We start from the raw sequence: 26,644 nt of genomic DNA on the forward strand, positions 1-26,644 counted from the left end.
AGCCACCGATTGTGCAAGTTCCCCCACCTAAAATGATGACAGAGGTCAGTAATTTGCACCAGAGGTACACTTCAACTGTGAGAGACAGAATGTGAAAAAAAAATCCATGAATCCACATGGTAGGATTTGTAAAGAATTTATTCGTAAATCAGGGTGGCAAATAAGTATTTGGTCAATAACAAAAATACAACTCAATACTTTGTAACATAACCTTTGTTGGCAATAACAGAGGTCAAACGTTTACTATAGGTCTTTACCAGGTTTGCACACACAGTAGCTGGTATTTTGGCCCATTCCTCCATGCAGATCTTCTCGAGAGCAGTGATGTTTTGGGGCTGTCGCCGAGCAACACGGACTTTCAACTCCCGCCACAGATTTTCTATGGGGTTGAGGTCTGGAGACTGGCTAGGCCACTCCAGGACTTTCAAATGCTTCTTACGGAGCCACTCCTTTGTTGCCCGGGCGGTGTGTTTTGGATCATTGTCATGTTGGAAGACCCAGCCTCGTTTCATCTTCAAAGTTCTCACTGATGGAAGGAGGTTTTGGCTCAAAATCTCACGATACATGGCCCCATTCATTCTGTCCTTAACACGGATCAGTCGTCCTGTCCCCTTGGCAGAAAAACAGCCCCATAGCATGATGTTTCCACCCCCATGCTTCACAGTAGGTATGGTGTTCTTGGGATGCAACTCAGTATTCTTCGTCCTCCAAACACGACGAGTTGAGTTTATACCAAAAAGTTCTACTTTGGTTTCATCTGACCACATGACATTCTCCCAATCCTCTGCTGTATCATCCATGTGCTCTCTGGCAAACTTCAGACGGGCCTGGACATGCACTGGCTTCAGCAGCGCAACACGTCTGGCACTGCGGGATTTGATTCCCTGCCGTTGTAGTGTGTTACTGATGGTGACCTTTGTTACTTTGGTCCCAGCTCTCTGCAGGTCATTCACCAGGTCCCCCCGTGTGGTTCTGGGATCTTTGCTCACCGTTCTCAAGATCATTTTGACCCCACGGGATGAGATCTTGCGTGGAGCCCCAGATCGTGGGAGATTATCAGTGGTCTTGTATGTCTTCCATTTTCTGATGATTGCTCCCACAGTTGATTTTTTCACATCAAGCTGCTTGCCTATTGTAGATTCACTCTTCCCAGTCTGGTGCAGGTCTACAATGCTTTTCCTGGTGTCCTTCGAAAGCTCTTTGGTCTTGGCCATGGCGGAGTTTGGAGTCTGACTGTTTGAGGCTGTGGACAGGTGTCTTTTATACAGATGATGAGTTCAAACAGGTGCCATTCATACAGGTAACGAGTGGGGGACAGAAAAGCTTCTTACAGAGGACGTTACAGGTCTGTGAGAGCCAGAGATTTTCCTTGTTTGAGGTGACCAAATACTTATTTTCCACCCTGATTTACGAATAAATTCTTTACAAATCCTACCATGTGGATTCATGGATTTTTTTTCACATTCTGTCTCTCACAGTTGAAGTGTACCTCTGGTGCAAATTACTGACCTCTGTCATTATTTTAAGTGGGGGAACTTGCACAATCGGTGGCTGACTAAATACTTTTTTGCCCCACTGTATAGACTGATCCCAGTCCAACAGGCTGACCAAGCCTGATAGCACTCCTTCAGCCTGATGGTTCCCTTCACTTCTGGTGTCCACCATCTGGTTTTGGGGTTGCCACCACCACCAGCTACCTTGTGGCTGCAGGTCAGTGCAACAGCTTCAGCAATGCAGGTGCTGAACATCCAGACCATTTGGACTTAATGTCCCCAGTCTCCCTTGGAGTGCTCTTGAAGGTGAGAGTTGAAGATCTTGTTGACTGCGGCCTCTGCCAGGCATTCCCTGTGGACATTCACTATATGTTTAGGTGAACCAAGTCTGACTCAGGTAATACATGAAACCACGGTTCTTTGTTTACAGATGGATTTATTCTTCCGTCACACTTCTCCATCAATTCACTATAAAATCCACCGTCAAACTGTCATTACATAAATGCGCAGAATGATCAAACATAAATACAACAAACAAAAATTTAAAATAAAGTTAACAAATGTGCAATAAACAGAACACAGTTAAATGTACCACGCTGGCTGCACATGACTGTGAGAGGAGTCTGCTTTAGAAACAAAAACTTAACGAAAAACAATTCCCAACTTCTTCTTTATCTTCTTTGCAGCTCCCTTTCACTATGAAACAACTTATTTAATCTTCCTTATGACTTATTTATCTTACGGCTTTTCTTAGCTTCTTTGCACATTTTCTTAACCTCCTTTTTTGTCACTTAAAGGCGAAAGAAAGAAATAACATACATAACACAATAAATTAACAAATTGACATAATTTACATACAGTTAAAGACTCTAAGAAGGCCGGGTACTCTGATCTGTCGTTTGGCACATAAGTGCAGACGACAGTCAGGTCCCAATCCCTGACCCAAAGGCGCAGAGAAAAAGAAAACTCTCTCATCCACTGGGAAAAACTTCAACATACAGGCAGCAAACTGAGGGAATGCTAAGTTACCCACCACAGCCTGCCACCTCTCACCAAGGGCAACTCCAGACTGAGACAAAGTTTAGCCCCTCTCCAGGAGACTTGTTCAAGAGCTCAAGCTTTTAATTGACTATTGCATAAAACAACATCTAACACTTTGATGCGCCCATTTTTTTCAGTTAAGCCTTGGACTCATTGCACTTCTGGGACCATAAGTGTGTGGTGATCACAGCCTCCGATCACTCACTCTTTTGGTTTGGCCAAAAGGGTTATGGGTAGGTGTTGTAGGAAAGACTAACCTGACTTAAAATGGTGCCGGAAATGAAATAAAAGACCTCCAGAAACCACAAGAAGAACCAGGAGAACCAGGAGAGCTTTGGCCCAGGATGGAAACCGTTCTGTGTAGAAACATAAAGACAAGTAAGACTTTTGACCTTTGACGGAATGTAATTAGTGAATTTACTGAACAGGCCTATACTTGTGTGAAAGAGCCTAGAGTAACATGGTTATTTCTTATTAAAGTAAAGTTTTAAAGTAATAACGTTTTATCTGAGTGATGTCAGATTTGTCTACAGCATGTGTTTGTTGTTGACCTTTGACCTGCAGCTGCACATCTCCTAGTCTCTCGTAGCCAAATATAGGGTCTCTGATGGAGCAGGTGTAGGTGGCGCTGTCAGACAGTTGGAAGTTGGTCAGGGTCAAGCTGAGGTCTCCAGTTTCCAGAGCGTCAGTCTTCATGGATGTTCGGCCGCTGTAACGCTGGTTTTGATCTTTCAGTTCGTCTCCTTGAAGCTGACGCTGGTGGACAGTTGAAGGACTGAGGTCGGAGCGACTCCACACCACTGTGGGGTCACTCAAATCGAAAGTGTCAAATTCACAGGGCAGGTGGAATGAGTCCCCCTCATACATCTCCAAAGCAGCTGAGGCATGCTGGGAAACTGAGGACAGACAGAGACTCCATGTGTGACTTTGAGGTAAAGATCAAGTTTAGACCTCAAAAGTTGATTCTGTTCATCTGGACGTAGCGTTTTCAGTGAGAGAAACCTTTCGTCACTCATCCAAGTTACTTCTTCAGTCTCAGCTGACTGCAGGTTTCCCAATCTTATAAACAGTACATTTGCATTATGCCGGCTTGTACACATACAAGAGAAACACGAGAGTTCTTCTGTACTGATGTTTACTGTGCTTCTCTTAACGTACACAGGTACACTGTAGAACTGGTGAATACAAATGTACAAGGAAATTGTATTTCAGCATTAAAACATATTGCGATATAAAATTCACAAAATATAAACAAACATACCACTTTGGCCTGCAAGTGGACAAACCGGTGTATTTGGAACTTAGGACTTGTTTTTTCTTCTTTGACATTCACACGGCTAGACCGTTACCATGAGCAGCTTCTCTGGCCTTTTTTCTAAAAACAGGAAGTGACCTCTGCCCTTACCTTAAACTTATAAAATTAACCGATTATTTTCCATGTATCAAATTAACAGTACACCAATCCGGTATGCAATAGGAAAATGTTAACATGCTCAACACAAAAATAAAACATACAAAATAAAATGCGTTAATTACATTATCATTACAAGAGCTCTGCCTAGTGGTCAAATACTAACATTTCAACAGCTGTTACACTCCCACCATCACGCTATCGCAACAGCATGTGTGTTCCTAAAGGAATTTAACCCAACAATGAAATTTATAAAAGGTTAACCAATAAACATAATGTTTAGTCTTTACTCTGCTTCAAGTAAAAGTGTAGTCTTATGTATGGGTCTCTCTAAAATCGTCTTAGTTGTGTGCTTCCCCTTATTGTCTCTAGTAGAGTCAGTGATGAGAAGCTTAACTTTTCTGACTCTGCTGTCAGCTCCTGGAGTTCCTGAACTTCCACAACTTTAGCGAGTTTCCATTGGTTTCTTGGAAGACAGTCTTCTTGTAATAACACAATGTCATTTACTTTTGCATTTCTTCTGGTTTTATTCCATTTGCTTCTGTGTTGCAGGTTTAACAGATATTCCTTTCTCCACCTAGTCCAAAATACATTTGCCAAATACTGTACTGGTTTCCATCTTTTCTGGAGGTAGAGATCTTCTTTAGCAAATTCTCCAGGTGGTGATGAGATCACTGCTGATTTCATCATCAAAATATGGTTGGGTGTCAACGGCTCCCGTTCTACAGGGTCGTTGATAGACTCTACAGTTAGTGGTTGACTATTAACTATTGCCATGGCTTCATACACGAACGTTCTCAATGATGAAGTGTCTAATCTTGAAGCTGACTGGTCAAGAATGGATTTCAGAATATTTCTTATTGTCCGAATCTGCCTCTCCCAGACTCCTCCCATGTGGCTAGAAGCAGGTGGGTTGAAAACGAAAGTTATTCCCAGCTCTCTGACCTTCTCTTGAGTTGCTTGCGTTAGAAGCTTTCGTTTCTTGCACTGATAAAATTGGTGCATTGATCACAATGCAGCTGACCTACATTGCCACGTACTGTTATGAAACAACGGAGTGCATTGAGAAAACAGTCTGTACTGAGATCATCTAGGACTTCTATATGTATAGCTCTCAAGCACATACATGTAAACAAGAGTCCATATCTCTTTAAGTCTTTCCTCCCTTCTTTTACACAGAATGGTCCGAAGCAGTCCATACCGCTGTATGTAAATGGAGGGGTAGCTTCCAGTCTTTCTGGTAGCAGGTCACCCATCCTTTGTTCTTGATTGCCTTTCCTGTACTTTCTACATTTGACACATTTGTATATAAATGACGATACTTCAGTACTGCAGCCAATTACCCATATGCCATTGGACCTTAGCTCATCTACTGTCATCCCTCGGCCTTGCTGATGCGTCTTCTCATGAAAATGTTTAATGAGTAGGTGCGAGACATGATGTTTCTTTGCCAGAATGGCTGGATGTTTGATGTTGGGATGGATTGATGCTTTTGTAAGTCTTCCTCCCACCACTTCTTTCCTTTCTTCCAATGTAGTACTTTCATTGGACATTAATTTTGGGTTCTTTACATACTTTACACGTCATCTTAATCTTGCTATTGCTTTCACAATTCTCATCCAATCTGAGAATTTTTCCAGACGTTCCAAAATGGATTTTTCTTCTTTTGCCTTAGCTGCGAATACTGTTGTGACTTTGAGTTTTGGATCTTCGATGTTGATCTCTAGAAAGGCGCTTGAGAAAAGACGATCGCTACTACAAGGATTACGTGCAAGAGCTCATAAAGAGAGGTGATGCAGAGAAAGTGCCAGAGGCTCAGCTAAATAATCAACCAGCGTGGTACATTCCTCACCATGGCGTCTACCATCCTCAGAAGCCAGACAGATCCGTTGTCTTTGATTGCTCTGCAAAGTACCAGAATACATTGCTCAACAAGCATCTCCTGTCAGGACAGAGCGCTAACTTGAGCGGGGATGAATGGTTTCAAGTTCACATTTGGAAAGCTTGGTTGCAGGAAGGAACTATCTTGTCTTACTTGGGAATGAACAGAAGGTTTTTCTTCTTTCTCACTTTTCACATTTTCAGCATACACCTTCAATCTTGCTTGTGCTGCATTATGCTTTTGCAATTCTTTCAATAGTTCCACTTCCTTTCTCTTTTCTTCTAACCTTGTCTTTATTGAGGTGCTCTCTGTTAGAAATTGAGCTCTTTTCCTTGCATCTTCAACTTCAAGATCTCTTATTTCGTCCTCACACTGATGCTGTTTTTATTATCTTAATGACTTCTTCCGTAGCTGCTACTTCAGCTGCAGCTTCTTGTCTTTGTTGTAATGTGACCAGAGATGATTGCTTTGACACCCCAGAGATAGACCTTGACGTATATGTGATCCTTGAAGAAGCGCTGGATGAACACGGTCAAACACGGACTCTGAATCAGGCCAGGGTATACTATTTGGATCACCATCTTCTTCTAAAAGGCACCGAGCCTTTGCTCTGGCAGTTTCACTGATAGCCATGCACACATCACATCTTCTGTGCATTTCAATATCAGGACTATGTATTTTTCTGATCTCATCATGAATGTTACAGATGTCAGTCATACTAGCATCTATAACACTCACAGCTTCAGATATTAACTCATAAGTTTATGTGGTATTTCCACTTCTTGTAAAATTTGACATTTGTTTGATGGAAATCTCCTCCTGCTGCACTTCAACACATTAAAGAGAGAGAGATGAAAGAAAAGCTGATGATGAGAGCAGAGAGAGGAAGGTGTACTTACCGTGCAGGAGGATCACAAACACCACAAACATCTTCATGTTCCTGTCAAACTCAGAGACTCTTTAAAAGCCCTTCAGGACATCAGCTCACAGCAGCTTCACTTTCCTCTGCTGATCATCTACTGACACTCTCACACTGCTTCACTGTCACAGCTCAGAGTTCAGCTTCACACTTTGTTAAAGCACATCTGTGGACTGAAGTCCGGCCGGCCACAGATCACTTCTGAGGAAAGAGGAGGACGTTCAGCCTCCTCGTAGTGTGACTGCTCCAGGTTCACAGCGACACCCAGAAAGCTCAAAGTCCTGTCACATGACCATCATTTACAACCAGCTCGGAGCAACTGTATGAGTCAAACACAATAAAACGGAAACATGAAGCTTTGGTGCTTCAGTGAGTTTATGTTAGCATGGATGCTACACACTGCACACACACACCAACATGAAGTTTGTGGTGGCAATGTGTTGATTTCAGCCTGAGCCAGAACCTTTTTATGACACGTCACAGACTCCTGTGAGTTTTTGTGGAAACACTAAACACACCTTTGACCTCCACCAACACAAACAGCTGCACTAAGAAACAAACAGCGCCTGATATATATGGATGTGATTAATCTGAGAGACCATTATTGTTTCAAAGACCAACAAAACTCAGTGAAACTGTGCGTTTGCACAAAGGCTGAAATGTACATGTGTGTTATTATTTCAGATTCTTGCACTGAGCTCTAAATCTGTCATTAAAGTGTTCACATGTAAACCAGGCTGTTTGTATCACTGCACACTTTACTCAGAAACACATGCAGACACATTCTTCTGCAAATGAAAGAAGGAAACAGAAGTGGTGCTTTATGTTTATCTCAGCTCTACAATCAGGAACGACAAAGAAATAAAGGACAAATGATCCCATCAGGAAGAAGAAATGATTAACTACACATGAAATCAAACACTGTGAACTCTGGACTCTGACTTCAGATCAGAAACAGATGAAGGTTTTATGACAGTCAGAGAAATCAAACTAAAGTAAAACAAGAAAACAACTTAAATAGCACCAACCAAACAAGACGAGAACTAAACACGATCCAGACGCACACTGAGGAGGCAGTACCAACACACAACTGTCTCATTCTAGCTTAAAATTTCTGTTTCATGACCCGTCACAGTACCACGCTGGCATTCACGGTGTTCCTGAGAGCACACCATTCTTTCACAAACATTTGTAGAGGCAGTCTGCATGCATATTTTACACACCTGTGATCATGAAAGTGATGGAACACCTGACCTGATTCAATGAACCGGATGGGTGATTGAAGCTTTTGTATATGACTTTGCGGTCCATGTTCACTGAGTATTAGTGGTATCTAGTGGACATTTGAAGACACTATGAACTGATCTCAGACTATTTTGAAATAAATCAAGTATATTTAAATACAGCACAATCACAGAAACTGTGTAAGTGGACAGTAATAACAAAATTAAGGAAAACACAAAAGTGGAAGTGACACAACTGTGAAGTTTTATATATACACTCAACAAAAATATAAACGCAACACCTTTGTTACTGCTCCCATTCCCCATGGGATGGACGTAGAGACCTAAAATTCATTCCAGATACACAATATAACCATCCCTCCCAAACAGTGGTCACAAATCAGTCCAAATGTGTGGTAGTGGGCACATCTGCCATATTGAGATAATCCATCCCACCTCACAGGTGTGCCACATCAGGATGCTGATCTGACATCATGAGTAGTGCACAGGTGTACCTCAGACTGCCCACAACAAAAGGCCACCCTGGAATGTGCAGTTTTGTCTCACAGCAAAATGCCACAGATGCCACAAGCAATGAGGGAGCGTGCAATTGGCATGCTGACAGCAGGAATGTCAACCAGATCTGGTGAATGGAAAGCACGTGAATGGAAGCATTTTACTGGATGGACTCGGAGTTTTGTGCTTTAAAAGCTTGAAAGCAGCAACAAGGAGCTGATGGCTTTGGTAGCAGCTGGAAGAAAAACAACATTAGAAAATATGATGGTGTGGTCTCAGCACTGCATACCAGAAAGTAATAATTCCAGCATATGTAACTGTTGTAGTTCCACGTTGTAGGGCTGCTGCTACCTTACACAGATTACATATCGCAGACATCTCTGCTGTAATTACACGGCAGCACAGCTGGAATCAAAGACGAGCTTTATACTTCTGTTTCCGGCACAGCTCACTGTTACACATCTGTTACATTGTTACCCTTTACAGGTGTGAATGCAGCGCTGTGAGATGTAAAAATATAAACTGAATGCAACATTGAAAAAGACCAAATTTACAGCTGAGTGTTGAATGAAATAAGCTCTATACAAAGAATCTTTGAATGGCAGAGGTGTGTGCATGTACCACAGAGCCATGGCTCCGAGTCTGACAGCGTCTGAATGTGAGCACCGCCCTACAAACATGCTTTGAGTAAATGGTAACCCTAAGTCCTGAAAATAAAGTGACCATTCATTGGACTGATAGGGATCAGCCTCTGCTGTTACCATTCTTTTCTTCTAATAATGTCATGGAGGTTGTGAGTTAGGACCCAAGATGCAGGCACGGCTGAGATACAAGTGAGTTTTATTCATAAGGTGGTGACAGACGAACCAGCAACAAGCACGAGATGACACACACTATAAAAACACAGACAGGAACATGAGGAAATGTGCAACAGGTGCCAACACAGCTGGAACTGATTGGGCACAACGAGACAAGGAAGCAAAGCAGAATACACTGAGGTAAGACACAGACCTTCAAAGTAAAACAGGAAATACACAGAGACACAGACTGTAGGGGGAGAGAGAACACTGAGGAGCATCAGGGAGAGCACAGACATGATGGGCTGGGGAAACATGGAAAAAAGCACAAGGAGTGTAAACAGGAACCAGAACTCTACACACAGGGAGACACAGGGCGTAAAGACACGAGGGGAAAGGCAATAAACTAAACTGAACAACTTATGAACCATAGAATAACTCCTAGAATAACAAATGAACTCAACATGATAAAGAAACACGAGAAATCAGGGAACACTGGGTCTAAATGACCCAGGACCATGACAAATAATTCTCCTTTGCCTTGTTGTTTCATATCATCCTGTTGATCTTCTCATGGCTAGTTTTGAACTGCTCTGTAACAGAAATGGAAAAAGCACCTGTGAACAAGCAGTTAGAGCTTATAGAAGTCCAGTCTAATGGCACACTAAAGGTAAAGTACCACTCTGTGGGGCCTACACAGTTCCCCCACTCCATCCCTACAAATGCTTAGGGATGGGAATCAAGAGTCCCAGTAATCCAATTGGACCTTATCAGTTATTGATTTATTATATTTTATTCCTTCCTAGTTAAATTTACCCTTTTTAATTTTTCATATTTATTTCCTATCTTATTCATAGCCTTTTCCTTTTTTGTTTTCTTTAGGTCACGAGCAGTTGTCCAAGCATTTCACTACATATCGTACTGTGTATGACTGTGTACGTGACAAATAAAAAAAAAACATTTGAATTTGAATTTGAATTTTGATTTCAGTTTTAGTTTCTGTGTCAAAGGAGGAAAACCCAAACTGTTGCTGTTTTACCTTAGAGTAATTAAGTAACGTACTGTGTTACTTTCAAGAAAAGTCTTCTGTGTATTAGGTGTAATAATGTTTTTAACTTACTTTTTTTGAGTAAACACTCATCACAACAAAGATGGGAAACACCTCCCACATGCACAAACATTTGGCCCACAGCATGTATTTAATATGCATGAATGTAATGTCTTTGATAAGCTGCTTTGACATGGTGGTGACTCTCAAAGTGGAGCCAATGAGAATCGATAAGGAATTTGAATCACTAAATTCTCATCAGTTCCCGTCCTTACAAACAATCCAAACAATCCATCATACTGAGTCAAAGTGATCGCAGGTCAGCTTTGTTGGAGATGAGCCTTCAAAGTGGAACATGTGGACTGTTCCTTTATTACTACCACTGAAGGCCACGCCCCTCTGGTCATGTGATCATGTGGTTGTAGGAACGCTCCTCTTCCTCAGAGGATCCACCTGTGCTTCCTCTCCTCTCTCCTCCACCTGTTACAGTGAGGGAACGTCCTCCATGATGGAGGAGCTGCTGGAAAGTGCTGAGAGTTTCCTCCAGAGTGAGACCTCTGTCACAGTTCAGAGGATCTACGGCAGCAGAGACCTTCATGGACACTAAAAGTCTCAAACACACAACAACACACTGACTCCACTCTGACATCACTGATCAATAATCAAAGAACACACAGATCAAACTGATTGATCAGCCATCAGAGGAGTCGGATCAATGGAGCTGCTTCTGTTCCTGATGTCCCCTGTTTGATCCTGGACCTGAACTCTCCCTGCAGAGGAGACACAACACAGTCAGACACACAAAACTCGCTTCCTTCCTCAGACATAATCAGTGAAAACTGGTCCAGTGAGGTCCTGCAGAGAGTTTTCAATAACACAGGAGATGTGCTAACTCCAGAGTTCGGGGAAGCCCAGATGACAGTGAGCTGGCTTGAGCCACAGTCTGAGGAGCAGAGCACAGAAGCACTATTGACCATCATCCTGCTGGTCTATGCACACTTAATCTACTTCATCACTGTGTCATTCTCCTTATTCAACAGTCTTTGTTTGGTTATAGTTCATAGTTTTGATGCATGATTCATAGAGTTATGATGTCTTTGTGTTTCCCTGGTGAGTATTAATAACAGGTAGAACCTTAGATTTCTGAAACAATTAAAATATTCAGTAGGCGTTAAAGTAAAATCCTAAAACAGGACACCTACACTGCATTACTGTTTGTACACAGACTGAGCGGATGTTTGAATTCAGGTTTTATATTTCCTCTTTACTCTCAAACCTTCTTCTTTTTTTTTTTTGGTCATTTTGCCATAAAAAAAGGCAGGTAATGTTTTTATTTTTTTAAATACTCAATGTTTGGGTTTTAATTTTAAAAGCCTACAAATATTGTACTTGATAATAAAATCATGACTTACATCGATAACAAATTAAAGCTGAGTTACATTTTACACACATTAAAAGCAAATAAAATATATAAGTAATATATATTTGTTTTGAAATTCAGTTTCACATACTTATAGACATAGAACAGCTTGGAGAATAAGTGCTGCACTGAAAATTACTATGCTGTTATATTAATTATGTTTTAACAAAGCAAGCAGAACTAAAACACACACACACACACACACACACACACACACACACACACAAACAACCTCTGAATAACTGAAAGACAGTAAAATGATTTTCTTTTGGTCATTTCTCTAAGTCTAAATGAGCTTCAGTCTGGAGAAAATAAAAGACTGCATTCAAAATGCAATGACTGTTGCAGACTGTTTAACAGGATGGCAGGGGTCCTATAATAGTATAGACATCCAGCTCATGAGACAATAGGTCCCATGATTGCAGTGCATTATGAGTAGCTACCAAAGAATATGAGACCATTTTATAGGACCAGATGTATCCTATGGTCCAAACAGTATTCCCTCATTATGGCCCAATATTGTTTGATGCTAATATGTCCCTTCACACCGCTAGACAAATTCTAAAGTGGTTTAATAAACACTGGGATGCAGTCAAATCGCTTTTAAAGCCCCATTAATATAAGCATCATTACAATTTTATGTGAATGCTAGTGGGAAGCAGATTAATGCTATCTTTGTTGTTGAAAAACATAACAAACAAGCAGGAAAATAACAAAAAGCTAAAATGATATTTTCAGTTTGATAATTTGTTTAATATTCCAGCTTGCGAGTACTCTTCTTCTTCTTCTTCTTCTTCTTTTGCAAACAAACCGATAGGGAATGGACTGTGACAATCTACATGAGACATTTAAAATGTATGGACTTAAAGGAACTTCAGTTTTTAACTAATAGTATAAGGGAACTTTGCATGCTACCCTGTGATAATGGCTTGCAACAGGCAAAGAAAATATTATGGGGGAAAAAAGATTCTATCAAAACCACAGTACAGCTCAATGAAGCCGAATGATCTCTCTCAAGCTCGACTGGATAAAGTCAAACGCCTTGGTTGTGGACATCAATCCTGTTTATGACTGTTAGGCTGGAGGATGTTTTCCAGCTCTGCTGTTCAACACAGACCCTTACAGCAAAATCTCTCAAACCTTCGAACAGCAGCGAGTCTGCAGCTGAGACAACAACAACTCAAACTGCTGGTTATTTTCAGAGTTTTGTTTTAAAATCACTTGGAACCGTCATGTTTTCAGTGATTCTTTTATTTCCAGCATGTTTTAAAAGCATCACAGATCCTGTGCTGGCGGAATATGTTCTATATGTGCAGGTTCAGCCATACTTTACTGAAACCACTGAGCGAAGCACCAACTGTGCATCGCCTTGTCACAACTATGTGTTTATTAATTTAAGGTTTTTGAAACTGTACACAGGCTTTTATTTCTTTTAGCTGTTGCTAAATCTCTATTACACTGATGGAACTGGATGCTGACCTTGCTTTGTAGTACAGGACCCAGAAAGATATAATATCAGCAAAGTTCATCACAGTCAGGATTTATTGACCTTAGTGAAACGTAAAATCCCATACTGAGTATGTTTACTGTGGTTATCTGTGGTTTACCTTTCTCTGTTGGGCTTCTGCCTAAACTGAGTACACTTAAACTCTAATGTTTAGCACCCATAGCCTAAAAAACGAGCAGCACCAGCTGAGGCTTGTCAGCTCAGGTGAAAGGATTACAAAACCACCCCATCTACAGGAGCTCTACACCAAATGGTGGTGAACGAGAGTCATGAGCCCTCATAGGAAGCCCAGTCACACCAAAAACAGAACATCTTCTGATGGGCGAGACAAAACGAGCCGGAGCTTCTAACCTCATATCATCATACTGAAAAATACCAGCACTAAAGCCCCTCCCTCACTACTCAAATACTGACTCATGAACATCTGTCGTTATTGCTCTGTTAATGCTAATTTTTCTATGGTTGCATTTCTTTCTTTAATTATTCTGAAATCGTAACAGCCATTTAACGGTGCATTAACTTACATATCAGAGTAAAGACACAAACAAACCTGTGACTGTGAGCAGCACTGTTTGTTTCCTCCAGATGTCCCCACTGATGACCACACAGCTGTATTCTCCACTGTCTCTCTCTGTGGGCTGTTTCAGGGTCAGACTGAGGTCTCCAGTTTTCAGCAGGTCTTCATTCACTCTTGTTCGGTCTCTGTAAACCTGGTGCTGTTTGTGAGGCTGGTCAGATCCACTCTGACACATGTGCACCATCATGTATTCTGGTTTATATCGTTCCCACTTCACTGTGGCCTTTTCAGGAAGCTCAGCTGTTGTTTGGAAAGGCAGCTTTGCAAACTCCACCCCCTCCTCTACGTCTACATGACAGTCTGAGTGGACAAAAAAGACAACACACACAACATGACCTCTATAGAAGGCAACAGATGGTTTTCACAGTTTCACAGTTGTAGAGAAATCTTTAGAACAGAAGCAGATCTCAGAATAAAAAATAAAAGAGGCAGAAATCTTTTTAATTCAGTTCAAATCCAGTCTTTAAAAAAAAAACACCCTTGTGTCCTGAATGCAAACTGACAGCCGATTTAATGGGAGAGAGACTTTACAACTAATATGTTCAGATTAGTTGAACATATTAGTTGTTCTTTACGAGGCCACAAAGTGAAGCAGACAGGCAGTGGAAGTTCATATTCATTTACAACTAAACACTTTTAGAAACTCTGGGAATCACATGTTAGCCTGCTGGTATGGTCCCTGCACTGGGCAATGTGTTTTGTTTTGGGGGTTTTTATGTGTTGTCTCTCGCTCCTCTGCCTGGGCGGTGCTCATCAGGGGCTCGCGCCTCTGGCCCACACACCTGTTCTCAATCACTGATTTTCAGGATCCTGAGCTCTATTTAAGAGAGCGGTTCTGTGCTACTCATCGCTGGACCGTTGATTAGTCTGCATCTACCCCGGACCGGTCCCCATAAACCTGAGTGTGGTAATACGATACTGTAAGGTTTCGAAGATATAATGGAGCCTGATCATTCATGAACACACCTGCCTCCATTTCCCAACACTGACTGAAAGGTTACACGCAGAAACAGGTAATGCTATCAAAAGTAATTATTGTATCCAAAACCATGTTTCTGAGAGTGTGAGGTCCAAATGTAATAACTTCAGTTTCTCTGAATTTGGAAACAGGAAGAGGTCATCCAGGCCTTCATGACCTTTATGCAGTGTTTTATAATATTTCTTAGGGGTGGGATGCGTGACATAAACAGTCTTGATTCCACCACACACTTTAATGTGTGAGGAAGACTGCTCACACACATGGACATATTGGAATCTGTCAGAAGTCTATAATTTAAACTATATCCTGTCATGGTCCAGGTGAGTGGCATGCTTGTTTGCTGTGCTCTAGGGCTCCTCCTCTGGGTGGAGACCTTCATTCCACCTGGGAGCTGCACCTGAGGCTGATTATGTCGGCAATATTTAAGACCAGCGCTCACAACCACTCGTCGCCTGAACGTCTGCTAATCACCATTAGTGCTAATCCGTTCATGTCTGTTGCCGATTGTTAGTATTTGTGCTAATCTTTTGCTCTGTCTTCAGCTAAATCCACAGACCACGCCTGCAAACTGTCACCGCTTACACAGTCTGGTTGCTGGTCACTTTTGCCAACCATTTTGTGTCAGTCATAGCAGTCCCAGCTCACAGTGTGTGCATCTGCCCTAACCTTTGTATATACTCCCCCAGCCCAAGTGTTTTTAATCACAGTTTTCACTCAGTCACTATTTCACTCCACCTGTATATAGCCACTAAACTCCATATTAGTGTGTATTCACGTTTTTTTCACTTGTTGTAATAAATTCTTGCCACGTTCATCCGGTGTCGGTGTTTAATCTGTTTGAGTCCAATCCGCCCTGCACAGCCCGCGCCGTGACAATTTCCTTTAATACAAATGTTGCATTCTAGCATCTGTAATCTAATGCTGTGGTCGGCAGCATCAGTTGCTACGATAAGGACCAGCACAGAGATGACTCCACTTTCAGAAACCATAATAAGATCATTTTTATCTTTCACCAGTGCTGCTTTGGTGCTGTGATGAACTTTAAATACAGACTGAAACTCTTAAAACAAACCACCTTCTACAAATGATCACACGCTGATTTATAATCACTTTTTAAGGAGTTTAGGAAAAAAACTGAAAGCTCAAATTTGATCTATGATCATTCTGTCTCAGCTACACCTGTCGCTCAAACAAACACAAATCTTTACCTGAACATCAGAGGAAAAAAATCCACAGGAGAGAAGCACTGCTAATAGAAGTTATAGTGATGTGAAAAACTGTTTGACCCCTACTGATGTCCCACTGTCACCCTGTGTTCACACTTAAAAGTTTCACTTCATCAAACATATTTTAACCCTCTCCAGGCCGGCGTTGCAGATTTGCAACAAGTAAAGGCTCACACCCCGATTACCCACATACATATTTTATGAGTTGTTTTACTCAGAAGTACCACTGCAGGTATTCTTTTGTGCATCAGCAACAAAAACTTAATTTGAGCCTGAGAGGGTTAATATATTTGATATACTTAATACCACTTTTAAATCGCATCTTAAAACTCATGTATTCAAAATTGCATACCCTTCATTATGATTTTCTTGTACTAATGTAAAGTGACCTTGAGGGTCTTTAATAAAATAAAATGTATTATGATATTATGTGATAGTGAAGCCCGAGATATCCAAACTTGCCTTAACTAACATGAAAATAAACATAATTAAGTGTTTTTCATAACTTTTGATGAGTCATTAAAGCACAGCGGAGGAATTTTGCTTCACTACCTGCAGAATTACTGTACGCGTACTGTAATCGGATTACAGTAACGCGCTACTCTCTGAGACTGGAGTCAACTATGGCGCTCCAGTACCTCCATTTTGGTCTTTCTGAGTTGTTCAGAGGTGAACTTCCTGCTGTGTTCTGGATGTCTGACTGCTGCTGAGTTCTCTTAGTTAAACGCTGTTAGACTGATGCAGATGTAAGAGGACTCAAACCTTACAAAACGTCCAGCTTTGGTCTCATCAGCGTATTCCTCTACCGAGTTTGATGTTTCACAGAAAATGTGATGCAAACCTTTTTCTTTTTGCTCAGCAGTGGTTTTTATCTTGAAATGCTGCCATGCAGGCCATTTTTGCTCAATCTCTTTCTTATAGTGGGGTCATGAACTCTGACCTCACCTTTGGGAAGTGAGGCCTGCAGTTCTTTGGAGTTAATGAGCTGTTGAGCTTTTGGGGTCACTTTGGCCGGCTCATAGGAAGGTTCACCATGTTCCACAGTTTCTCCTTTTGTGGATAATATCTGTGGTTTGTGGTAAATAGTGACCTGATGTGTTGCTTTTCAGGTCTGTTTTCAGATGATTTCTATTTAGTGAATTTCTTGATTCTGGCAATAATGTGGCCACACCTGAGTGTGGATAGTGAAAGTGAACTCAGCTTTCCAAACATGTGTTTTCATACAGGTGGGTTTGGATAATCTTTTGCCCAAAATAAATGAAATCATCATTTAAAAACTGTGTTTTGTATTTAGTCAACTTATCCTTATCTAATATTATAAACTGATTATCTGAGTGGGGCGAACGTCCAATATGGAAAAATAATCAAGAAGAGGAACGAGTTTTTTCACAGCACAATAACCAAACTTTAACGTCTCTGCTTTCATGAGTTTGTCTCAACAAAAAAGTGTTAAAGATTTTTTGTAAGATATTTTTTAGCATACATTTTTGAGGTAGCATTTTAAAATGCTACCATCAGTCAGCTCCCTTTGGCCCCAAACTCAATCAGAGACATTTCAGTGGGAAACCGCTTTCACCCTCAGGCAGCTTTAAATGAATATAGTAGAAATCATTTAACAGCAGGCCTCACAGTAAGAAGGTCCTGAGTTTGATTCCACTCCCATGTCCGCGTGGGTTCTCTCCGGGTTCCTCCATGCAGTTAGTGCCGTTAGATCATTGGTCATTCTAAACTGCTCAAAGGTGTGAGTGTGAGTGCGAATGAACGTCTGTCTGTCTCTATGTGTTAGGTGACCTGTCCGCTCTGTGGTAGCTGGATGGTCTCCAACCCCCCATAACCCTGACAAGGATAAGAGAATGAACGGGTGGATACTAATACAAAATACACTACTGACTGGAAGCAGAAAATTAGATGATGCAAACCTCTGACCTGTATCTACAGCACTGACCTCTGACTTTCAGCTGCACTTCCTTCTTCAGCAGGATGTTTCCCTCCCTGTAGACGGTGCAGGTGTAGACTTGTGTGTCTCCATCTGTGGGGTGTTTCAGGGTAAGACTGAGGTCTCCAGTTTTCAGCAGGTCTTCATTCATCTCCGTTCGGCCTCTGTAAGCCTGGTCCTGTTCTTCAGGCTGGTCAGAGCCGTTCTCATACACGTGGACCTTTCCGTATTTACCCTTCCACTCCACTTTAGTGTCTTCAGGCAGGTTTCCTGTGGTTTTAAAAGGCAGCTTGACAGGCTCCACCCCTGAATCCACCTCCAGTTTTTGGACTGAGAAGACAGAAAAGCACAAACTTATAACTTAAACATGACAACAGTTTAAGCTGTTTTGGAGAGGTTTCATGTTTGGAAAATGCTATTGTCTGCTGCTGGGAATGAAGGAGACAATGAGTCTCTTGATTGCACTATTAGTTATGTTAAATTATTGTTTCTTTCTTTAATTAATCTGCAGATGAACTCGTAACAACCATTTAACGGTGCATTAACTTACATATCAGAGTAAAGACACAAACAAACCTGTGACTGTGAGCAGCACTGTTTTCTTCCTCCAGATGTCCCCACTGATGACCACACAGCTGTATTCTCCACTGTCTCTCTCTGTGGGCTGTTTCAGGGTCAGACTGAGGTCTCCAGTTTTCAGCAGGTCTTCATTCACTCTTGTTCGGTCTCTGTAAACCTGGTGCTGTTTGTGAGGCTGGTCAGATCCACTCTGACACATGTGCACCATCATGTATTCTGGTTTATATCGTTCCCACTTCACTGTGGCCTTTTCAGGAAGCTCAGCTGTGGTTTGGAAAGGCAGCTTTGCAAACTCCACCCCCTCCTCTACATCTACATGACAGTCTGAGGGGATGAGAAATATACAGCATGACCTCTTGTGACCTTGTGCTGCTTAGTTTCGACAGTTTAACAGATGCAGAAAAAGCTAAAGAAAAATGTTGCAGTCATTGCAGGAGCTCCTATAAAACTGGCCTCATGTGGGTCTCTCCTGCCTTTGATACCACCCTGTTTTGTTCAGCTGACTTTAATCAGCAATTAGAGCTACTTAAGACTAAAGAAAGGTGAGCTCTAGTGCCAAAGAGGATCTGAGGATTCAGGAATGACGGACGATTAACAGCCAGGAGGTGGCAGTAATGCAACAGTTTTGGATGCAAGCTGCCGTTAAACTGAAGAAGAAGAAGAAGAAGCTCTAGTGCCAGGCATCCTTGTTGGTTTTGTAGCTGGTGTGAGTGTGCAGTGGCACTTTTAGGGAAACAAAACAAGTGTGGCCTTTCTGTGATCTCAGAAAATGGAAGCTTGGAATTGGCAATATTTCATTTTTGAATATTTCACTTGTAGGTGTCTAGAATAATGTTACCTTGGAAAATACAACTTCCCAGTTAAGTTTGGTGAGTGTCTGTCTGAGTTTAAGTTCTTACTTCAAGCACTATTTGCATAGATAAGATAAGATAAACCTTTATCAGTCCCAGTATGGTCACGGCACAAAGCGGACAATACAAAGTTAAGGGCAGCAAAAATTACGAAAAACAGTAGAATAGAATAGAATAAAATAAAATGCTGTACAAAAGAGAATAAAATAGTTTAGCCTTATTTTCAGAGTAATCTGGGGTGGGGATAAGTTCTCTGTTGGGGACAGGAAATTGAGGGCTCTTGTCACTGAAGAACTTTTTGCCAAATGTGAAGATTGGCAGGCAACTGTGAAGGGGGCTCAAGTCACTTTGCTCTTCTTTAAATAATCATTTATTTTCCTCCCACACAGCATATACAGTGCAATACAAATACACATATTCTTCTTTTTTATTACTAAGTTATTATACTGTGTTGTGTTGCGTTGTGATGTGTCGTATCGTGTTGTGTTGTGCGACTGTGCAATGACAATAAAGAGTTATCTTCTTATCTTCATATTAATTTAGGGCCACTTTAAAATTCCATAATCAGTCAGTTCACTTTGGCTCCTTCACTGGGAACCAGTTTTGCCTTCAGTTAGCTTTTTATTTCTACTCATCACAACTACTTAGAAAGAAAAATTCAAACCTCAGACCTGTAGCTACACCACTGACCTCTGACTTTCAGCTCCAGTTCTTTCTTCATCAGGATGTTTCCCTCCCTGCTGTAGACGGTGCAGGTGTAGGTGGAGTTGTCTCTCTCTGTGGGGTATTTCAGGGTCAGACTGAGGTCTCCAGGTTTCAGCAGGTCTTTTTTCATCTTCGTTCGGCCTCTGTAATCCTGTTCCTGTTCTTCAGGCCGGTCAGAGCCGTTCTCATACACGTGGACCTTTCCATATTTGTCCTTCCACACCACCTTAATGTCTTTAGACACTTGAACTAAGGTTTTGCAGGGCAGCTGGACAGACTCCCTCCCTGAATCCACCTCCACCTTGTGAACTGAGAGAAACAAAGCACAACACGATGACATGAGCAGCAGCATTGAGAATGTTTTATTTGACTGGATAACTTTTCCAGTAAAATCCATTCTGACTGGACACATTTGATGACGATGAGCAGAAGCAGGCAGAGAGAAGAAAACGCTCTTATTTTTATTTGTGGGTAATTGACACCTGATGGGATGGGACTACACTGTTAAAGCTAATAATATAAAAATGACAACAGTCACCTGTTCAAACTGGTTACATCTGTTAGATTCTTTGACATTTAACTAATCAGATCATTTTAAATAAACACTGACCTTTGACCTATATCTACAGAACTGACCTCTGACAGTGAGCAGCACTTCCTTCTTCATCAGGATGTTTCCCTGCTGATTGTAGAGGGTACAAGTGTAGGTGTTTGTGTCACAGCCTGTGGGCTGTTTCAGGGTCAGACTGAGGTCTCCAGTTCTCAGCAGGTCTTCATTCATCTTCGTTCGGTCTCTGTAATCCTGGTGCTGTTCTTCAGGCTGGTCAGAGCCGTTCTCATACACGTGGACCTTCCTGTTTTTCATGTCCTTCCACTCCACTTTAGCGTCTTTAGGCAGGAAAACTGTGGTTTTGCAGATCAGCTGGACAGACTCCACCCCTGAATCCACCTCCACCTTATCACCTGAGATGACAACAAAGTATCTTTTACTAGAGCAATGTTATTCTCTTTATTATGTATTTTGTATTCCTTTTCTTTGTACAGTTGTACAAAAAGAGAGAGAGAATTTATTTCCATCGTTGAATCACAACAAGCAGCCTGTTTCTTTGACGATAAGGTGCTGGGAACAATAGCTAAAATTATGTTGTCTCTAAACAAACTTTAGTGAGGACAGCATGAGCACTAAAATGATTTTTGTTGACTGGATAAGTTAAAATATTTCCAGTAAAATCTGTTCTGACTGGTTCCAGTCTCAGAAATGACCGACTATAGATGGGACATGAAAAAGTCTGTGTATTGAAGGAACGGAGGAGCTTTGAGCCAACTGATACTTGGCACACTATTACAATCTGACCTTTGACCTGTATCTACAGAACTGACCTCTGACAGTGAGCAGCACTTCCTTCTTCATCAGAATCTTTTGCCTCCGGCTGTAGACGGTGCAGGTGTAGGTGTCACTGTCTTTGGGATGTTTCAGGGTCAGACTGAGGTCTCCAGTTTTCAGCCATTTCCTCTTCATCTCCGTTCGGCCTCTGTAAACCTGGTGCTGTTCTCCAGGCTGGTCAGAGCCGTTCTCATACACGTGGACCTTCCTGTCTTTCATGTCCTTCCACTCCACTTTAGCGTCTTTAGACAGCCAAACTGTGGTTTTGCAGGGCAGCTGGACAGACTCCACCTCTGAATCCACCTCCACCTTGTAACCTTTGAGGACAACAAAGGACAACATGATGACGTCAGCAGCAGCTGTGAACAAGTTTGTGTGAGCCACAGTCAAGGAGCCACCAGAGGACACCTGCTAACCATCGGCATTATGGGTAGTGTAGTAGGAGACACTCACCTGACATGAAATACTGTCGGAAATAATATATGAGACCTCCAGAAACCACAAGAAGAACCAGGAGAAACAGGAGCACAAGAACAGCTTTCGCCCAGGATGGAAATGGTTCTGTACAGAAACATAAAAATATGACCTCTGACCTGTATCTACATCTCTGACCTTTGACCTGTGGCATCATCACTGACCTTTGACCTTCAGCACTACTTTCTGTCTCAGGATGTCTTTGTCCCTGTAGATGGTGCAGATGTATCCTCCACCGTCTCTCTCTGTGGGGTATTTCAGGGTCAGACTGAGGTCTCCAGTTCTCAGCAGGTCTTTGTTCATCTTTGTGCGACCACAGTAACGGTCGTCCTGGTTCTTAAGGTGGTCACTTCTGTTTGGATACACATGGATCATCATGAGTTCTCGGTCAGAGCGAGTCCACTCCACTGTGGTGTCCTCAGGCAGGTCAGGTGTTGTGTTGCAGGGCAGGATGACGGAGTCTGAGCCTTCCTCCACTTTAACCACCACTTGCTGGTCTGTGAGGACAATAAACCACAACATCAGCTGTAGAAGCAGACAATAGGAGTCGTAGCACTGATCTAATCTGGGTATGTTTTGCCAATTGTGATTGTATACAAGAACCATACTTTTCAACAATAAAAGTTAAATAATAACTGCTTCCTATTTCAAAGCTACATTTACTTTATTGCTCTTTTTCAGTGAACGTAAAGATTTGAAGCACTGATGTCAAAGAGCCTGAAATTACAACAACCTTGACCTGAGGTCACTCTGCAACAATGCTATCTAAGCAAGCACTTGGTGACAGTGAGAAGGAAAAGTTCCTTTTAACAGGAAAAAAGCTTAAATATTTATATTTTATGTGACCACCCATAAAACTTAAATTCTGTTTCTTTGCTTTACTTTTTCCTACTGAAAACGTCATCAGTGCAGGCTCTGCACACGAACAAACAAATACAAATCATCTTTTTATGGGAATTTGAATCCAATATTCCTGAGAGTTTCCTTCTCTTTTTGGTGAACAGGGCCTCAAATGAAAACCACATTTTCTGAACTCAATGATCCGAACTCAAAATGGACCAATCTTTAGAACTAACGTTTGTCCAGAAAAGGTAAAAAATTATAATTCACAACAGTAAAGAGATATCATTAATGTGTCAAGCCCCAGCATGTTACAGTGCTTTAACTCGACATGGCCGTGACTGTTAGACTGTTACGACTATCAGGACACTTTGGATGAACATTGATTTGTTTGATTTCTGCTGTTTCAGCTTCTTACAGGCAGAGTTACACTGTACTGCTGACCTTTGACCTGCAGCTGTACATCTCCCACTCTAACTTTATTTCTTTCATTGCTGAGTGTGCAGGTGTATTTTCCGCTGTCAGTCAGCTGGAGGTTTTTCAGAGTGAGGCTGAAGTCTCCAGAGTCCAGACCATCAGGCCTCATCGACGTGCGCGCACTGTAACGCTGGTTTTGTCCTCTGAGATCATCGGTTTCTTCTTGTCTCACGTGGACAGATTGGGGATTGAGATCGTTGCGAGTCCATGTTACTGTGGGGTCCACAGGTGGTAAACCTGAGTACTGACAGGGCAGCAGGACAGATCTTTCCCCCTCATTCACCTCCACCAACACAGCCAGGGCATGCTGGGAAACTGAGGACATATAAACAGACAAACAAATTATCTGTGACCTGTGGATTACAGCAAGAAATCACAGCTTAATCTGAACATGTTTAATGTAGATGTATTCTGCTGTTAGTGTAGTTACACATGCTCATAGTTATAAGGGAAATGTTAATGAATGTTGTGATGCATTCACGGGAAAATTTCTGCTCAGTTCAAAGAGGACGGGAAGCACAAACCTGCACGATCTCTCCTGCTGCACTTCAACACATTAAAGAGAGAGATGAAAGAAAAGCTGATGATGAGAGCAGAGAGAGGAAGGTGTACTTACCGTGCAGGAGGATCACAAACACCACAAACATCTTCATGTTCCTGTCAAACTCAGAGACTCTTTAAAAGCCCTTCAGGACATCAGCTCACAGCAGCTTCACTTTCCTCTGCTGATCATCTACTGACACTCTCACACTGCTTCACTGTCACAGCTCAGAGTTCAGCTTCACACTTTGTTAATTTGAGGAATGAAGTCCAGCAGCCACAGATCACTTCTGAGGAAAGAGGAGGACGTCGGCTTTCCTCGTAGTTTCACGCCCGAGCGCTGCGGTTGGAGGCGGCTGCTGCGGCCTCACCCTGACACGCACAAAGCTCCGCCTCCAGTCCTGACCATGAAACATCCACTGTAGCTACAATGATGCAGATGTGACCCTCAGCAGCTGGATTTCCTCTCCATAGATGTGTTTCCATGCAGATCATGGACATAAAGCAGCTCCAGGATGAAGAGTGTGAAAGAACTTCTTCCACTACAGTATTCATTACAGCACTGTGGCACTCCACAAACCCTCACACTGTCTCAATCCCTGTTTCCAGTTTGACTGAGAGAAGGCCTGAAGCTCAGCCAATCACAGGACATCAGCTGACAGTGATTTGAAGCTGTCAGGGTGAGGCTGCTTCATGCAGGTGTGAAACTATGAGGAAGCTGAACGCCTCCTCTTTCCTCAGAAGTGATCTGTGGCAGTCTGCCATCATGTTTGGCTGCTCACACTGAATGTGACTCACTGTTGGGGTGTAGCTCAGGTGGTGGAGCAGGTCCTCTGCTATTCGGAAGGCTGGTGGTTCACTCCCTGCAGTGTGCATCCCAAATATCTTTCAGCAAGACACTAACTCCAAGTTGCTCCATGATGCATCACAGTGTGGATGTTAGAGGGTGAGGAAAACGTGCTTGGATTAATGAGTGAAGTTGTTTAAAGTGCTTTGGGTATAATCACTGATTAGAACACGAACATGAACACAGAGCTGCAGAGAGACAGGAAGAGGTGAAAGCTGCGACCCTGGTGTGGTCAGAGGGGTCACGGGTGTTTAGATGTCATCCAAGGAAAGATTTAATATTTCAATAATATAAATTACACAAGTTTGCAAAATCCACACAGACAAAAGAGACGGTTTCAATAATATAAATACTTTATCTAAAAGATATGCAGTGCAATAAAACAAACACAACACACAAAAAGACTGCAGCACCATGTTGGCCACAAATCAGCATTAAATCAGAGAAAGTAAAGAGGCTGGATGGAGCAGTAACTCAGCAGGAACACAAAACACTTCAGCTTCACACTCGGAGCTGCACAGTAAAGGAAACCTTTCAGAGTGATGTGGAGTAAAGGAAACATGGAGGGAGGAAACCACCAGCAGGGAGGCCACACCGCTGCTGGCTCGTCCTTCAGTAACCAAACACAGAAACGAAAAAGTGACACATCACATAAAAACATGTAGTCCAAAGCTAAAAGGACAAACATGTTCACCACAAATACTAAACACACTGTTAAACAGTCACAGTGAGGCTGAGCTGTGTCAGTTTCACCTCTGACACAACAATCAGTCATTAAAGGAAACTGCAGAGCTGCACTTCCTGTGGCAGCTCGAATCACCACGATGACTCCGAGCAAACGTCCCTCACACAGAAGCTCAGTTCTGCTTCCTGTGTGATAATAATAATAATAATGGATACTTTATTGATCCCCATGGGGAAAGTACTTGTTTTTCTCTGCATTTGACCCATTCACTCAGTGAAGCAGTGGGCAGCCCACTAAGCAGGCGCCCGGGGAGCAGTGTGTAGGGACGGTACCTTGCTCAGGGGTACCTCAGGGTAGCCGTTAAGTGGATTCGAACCGCCGACCTTGCGATCATGGGGCGACCACTTTACCTACTGAGCTATCCCTGCCCTGATCAGATTATGTTCAGGATGAACTCTGTTCAGGAGGAAACAGTTATCACTGATGATGTTTAAAATAACCTCCAGAAATCCAGTTAGAAGCCAGAGAAGACGAACGTTCGAGCATCATAATTTTTAATGGGACAGGTTACAAAAATTAAACTCTGAACTCTGAGTGTGACCATCATTATCATCTGATAACATCTCTGACTGCAGTATGTGGATTTCACAAAGATTTAGAGCTGAAAAAAGTAACAAGACAAGAAGTTTAACAGAGACGGTTGATAACCAACTGTTTCCTCCAGGTTTTCTCAAGGCAGCAGAGACAAAGAAGTCTTTCCTGATATGTTCATGTTCTGCAAACACAACATGACTCAAATGTCTTCAGCTGCACCACAGATGAGTCCGTGCCGGTATCTACAGTGGCATTCACAAACGTGTTTACAGGCTGACTTTAATGTGTTTCTGCACATGCTTGTCCTCTGGTCATGTGATCATGTGGTTTGTAGGACGCTCCTCTTCCTCAGAGGATCCACCTGTGCTTCCTCTCCTCTCTCCTCCACCTGTTACAGTGAGGGAACGTCCTCCATGATGGAGGAGCTGCTGGAAAGTGCTGAGAGTTTCCTCCAGAGTGAGACCTCTGTCACAGTTCAGAGGATCTACGGCAGCAGAGACCTTCATGGACACTAAAAGTCTCAAACACACAACAACAACATCACACTGACTCCACTCTGACATCACTGATCAATAATCAAAGAACACACAGATCAAACTGATTGATCAGCCATCAGAGGAGTCGGATCAATGGAGCTGCTTCTGTTCCTGATGTCCCCTGTTTGATGCTGGACCTGAACTCTGCCTGCAGAGG

General features: G+C 42.3%; 2 protein-coding genes across 2 annotated transcripts in view; both read right to left on the reverse strand.

The window, feature by feature from the left end:
* LOC309703501 (butyrophilin-like protein 2) overlaps positions 1–26,644 on the reverse strand; it is a 522,068-nt gene that overhangs the window by 489,157 nt on the left and 6,267 nt on the right. The gene's annotated exons all lie outside the window — the stretch shown is intronic.
* The window catches only part of LOC309703463 (uncharacterized protein), a 179,477-nt gene that overhangs the window by 51,317 nt on the left and 101,516 nt on the right, over positions 1–26,644 (reverse strand). The window contains exons 7-14 of the mRNA XM_082528286.1: positions 23,253–23,551; positions 22,133–22,465; positions 21,948–22,055; positions 21,491–21,811; positions 20,747–21,073; positions 20,096–20,419; positions 18,552–18,878; positions 17,985–18,305 (exon numbers count right to left, since the gene is read on the reverse strand). Coding sequence (XP_082384412.1) covers positions 17,985–18,305; positions 18,552–18,878; positions 20,096–20,419; positions 20,747–21,073; positions 21,491–21,811; positions 21,948–22,055; positions 22,133–22,465; positions 23,253–23,551 — 2,360 coding nt within the window. The remainder of the gene's footprint in view (positions 1–17,984; positions 18,306–18,551; positions 18,879–20,095; positions 20,420–20,746; positions 21,074–21,490; positions 21,812–21,947; positions 22,056–22,132; positions 22,466–23,252; positions 23,552–26,644) is intronic.

This window comes from Aulonocara stuartgranti (genome assembly GCF_965226115.1).
Source record: "Aulonocara stuartgranti genome assembly, chromosome: 3".
NCBI classification, from domain to species: domain Eukaryota; kingdom Metazoa; phylum Chordata; class Actinopteri; order Cichliformes; family Cichlidae; genus Aulonocara; species Aulonocara stuartgranti.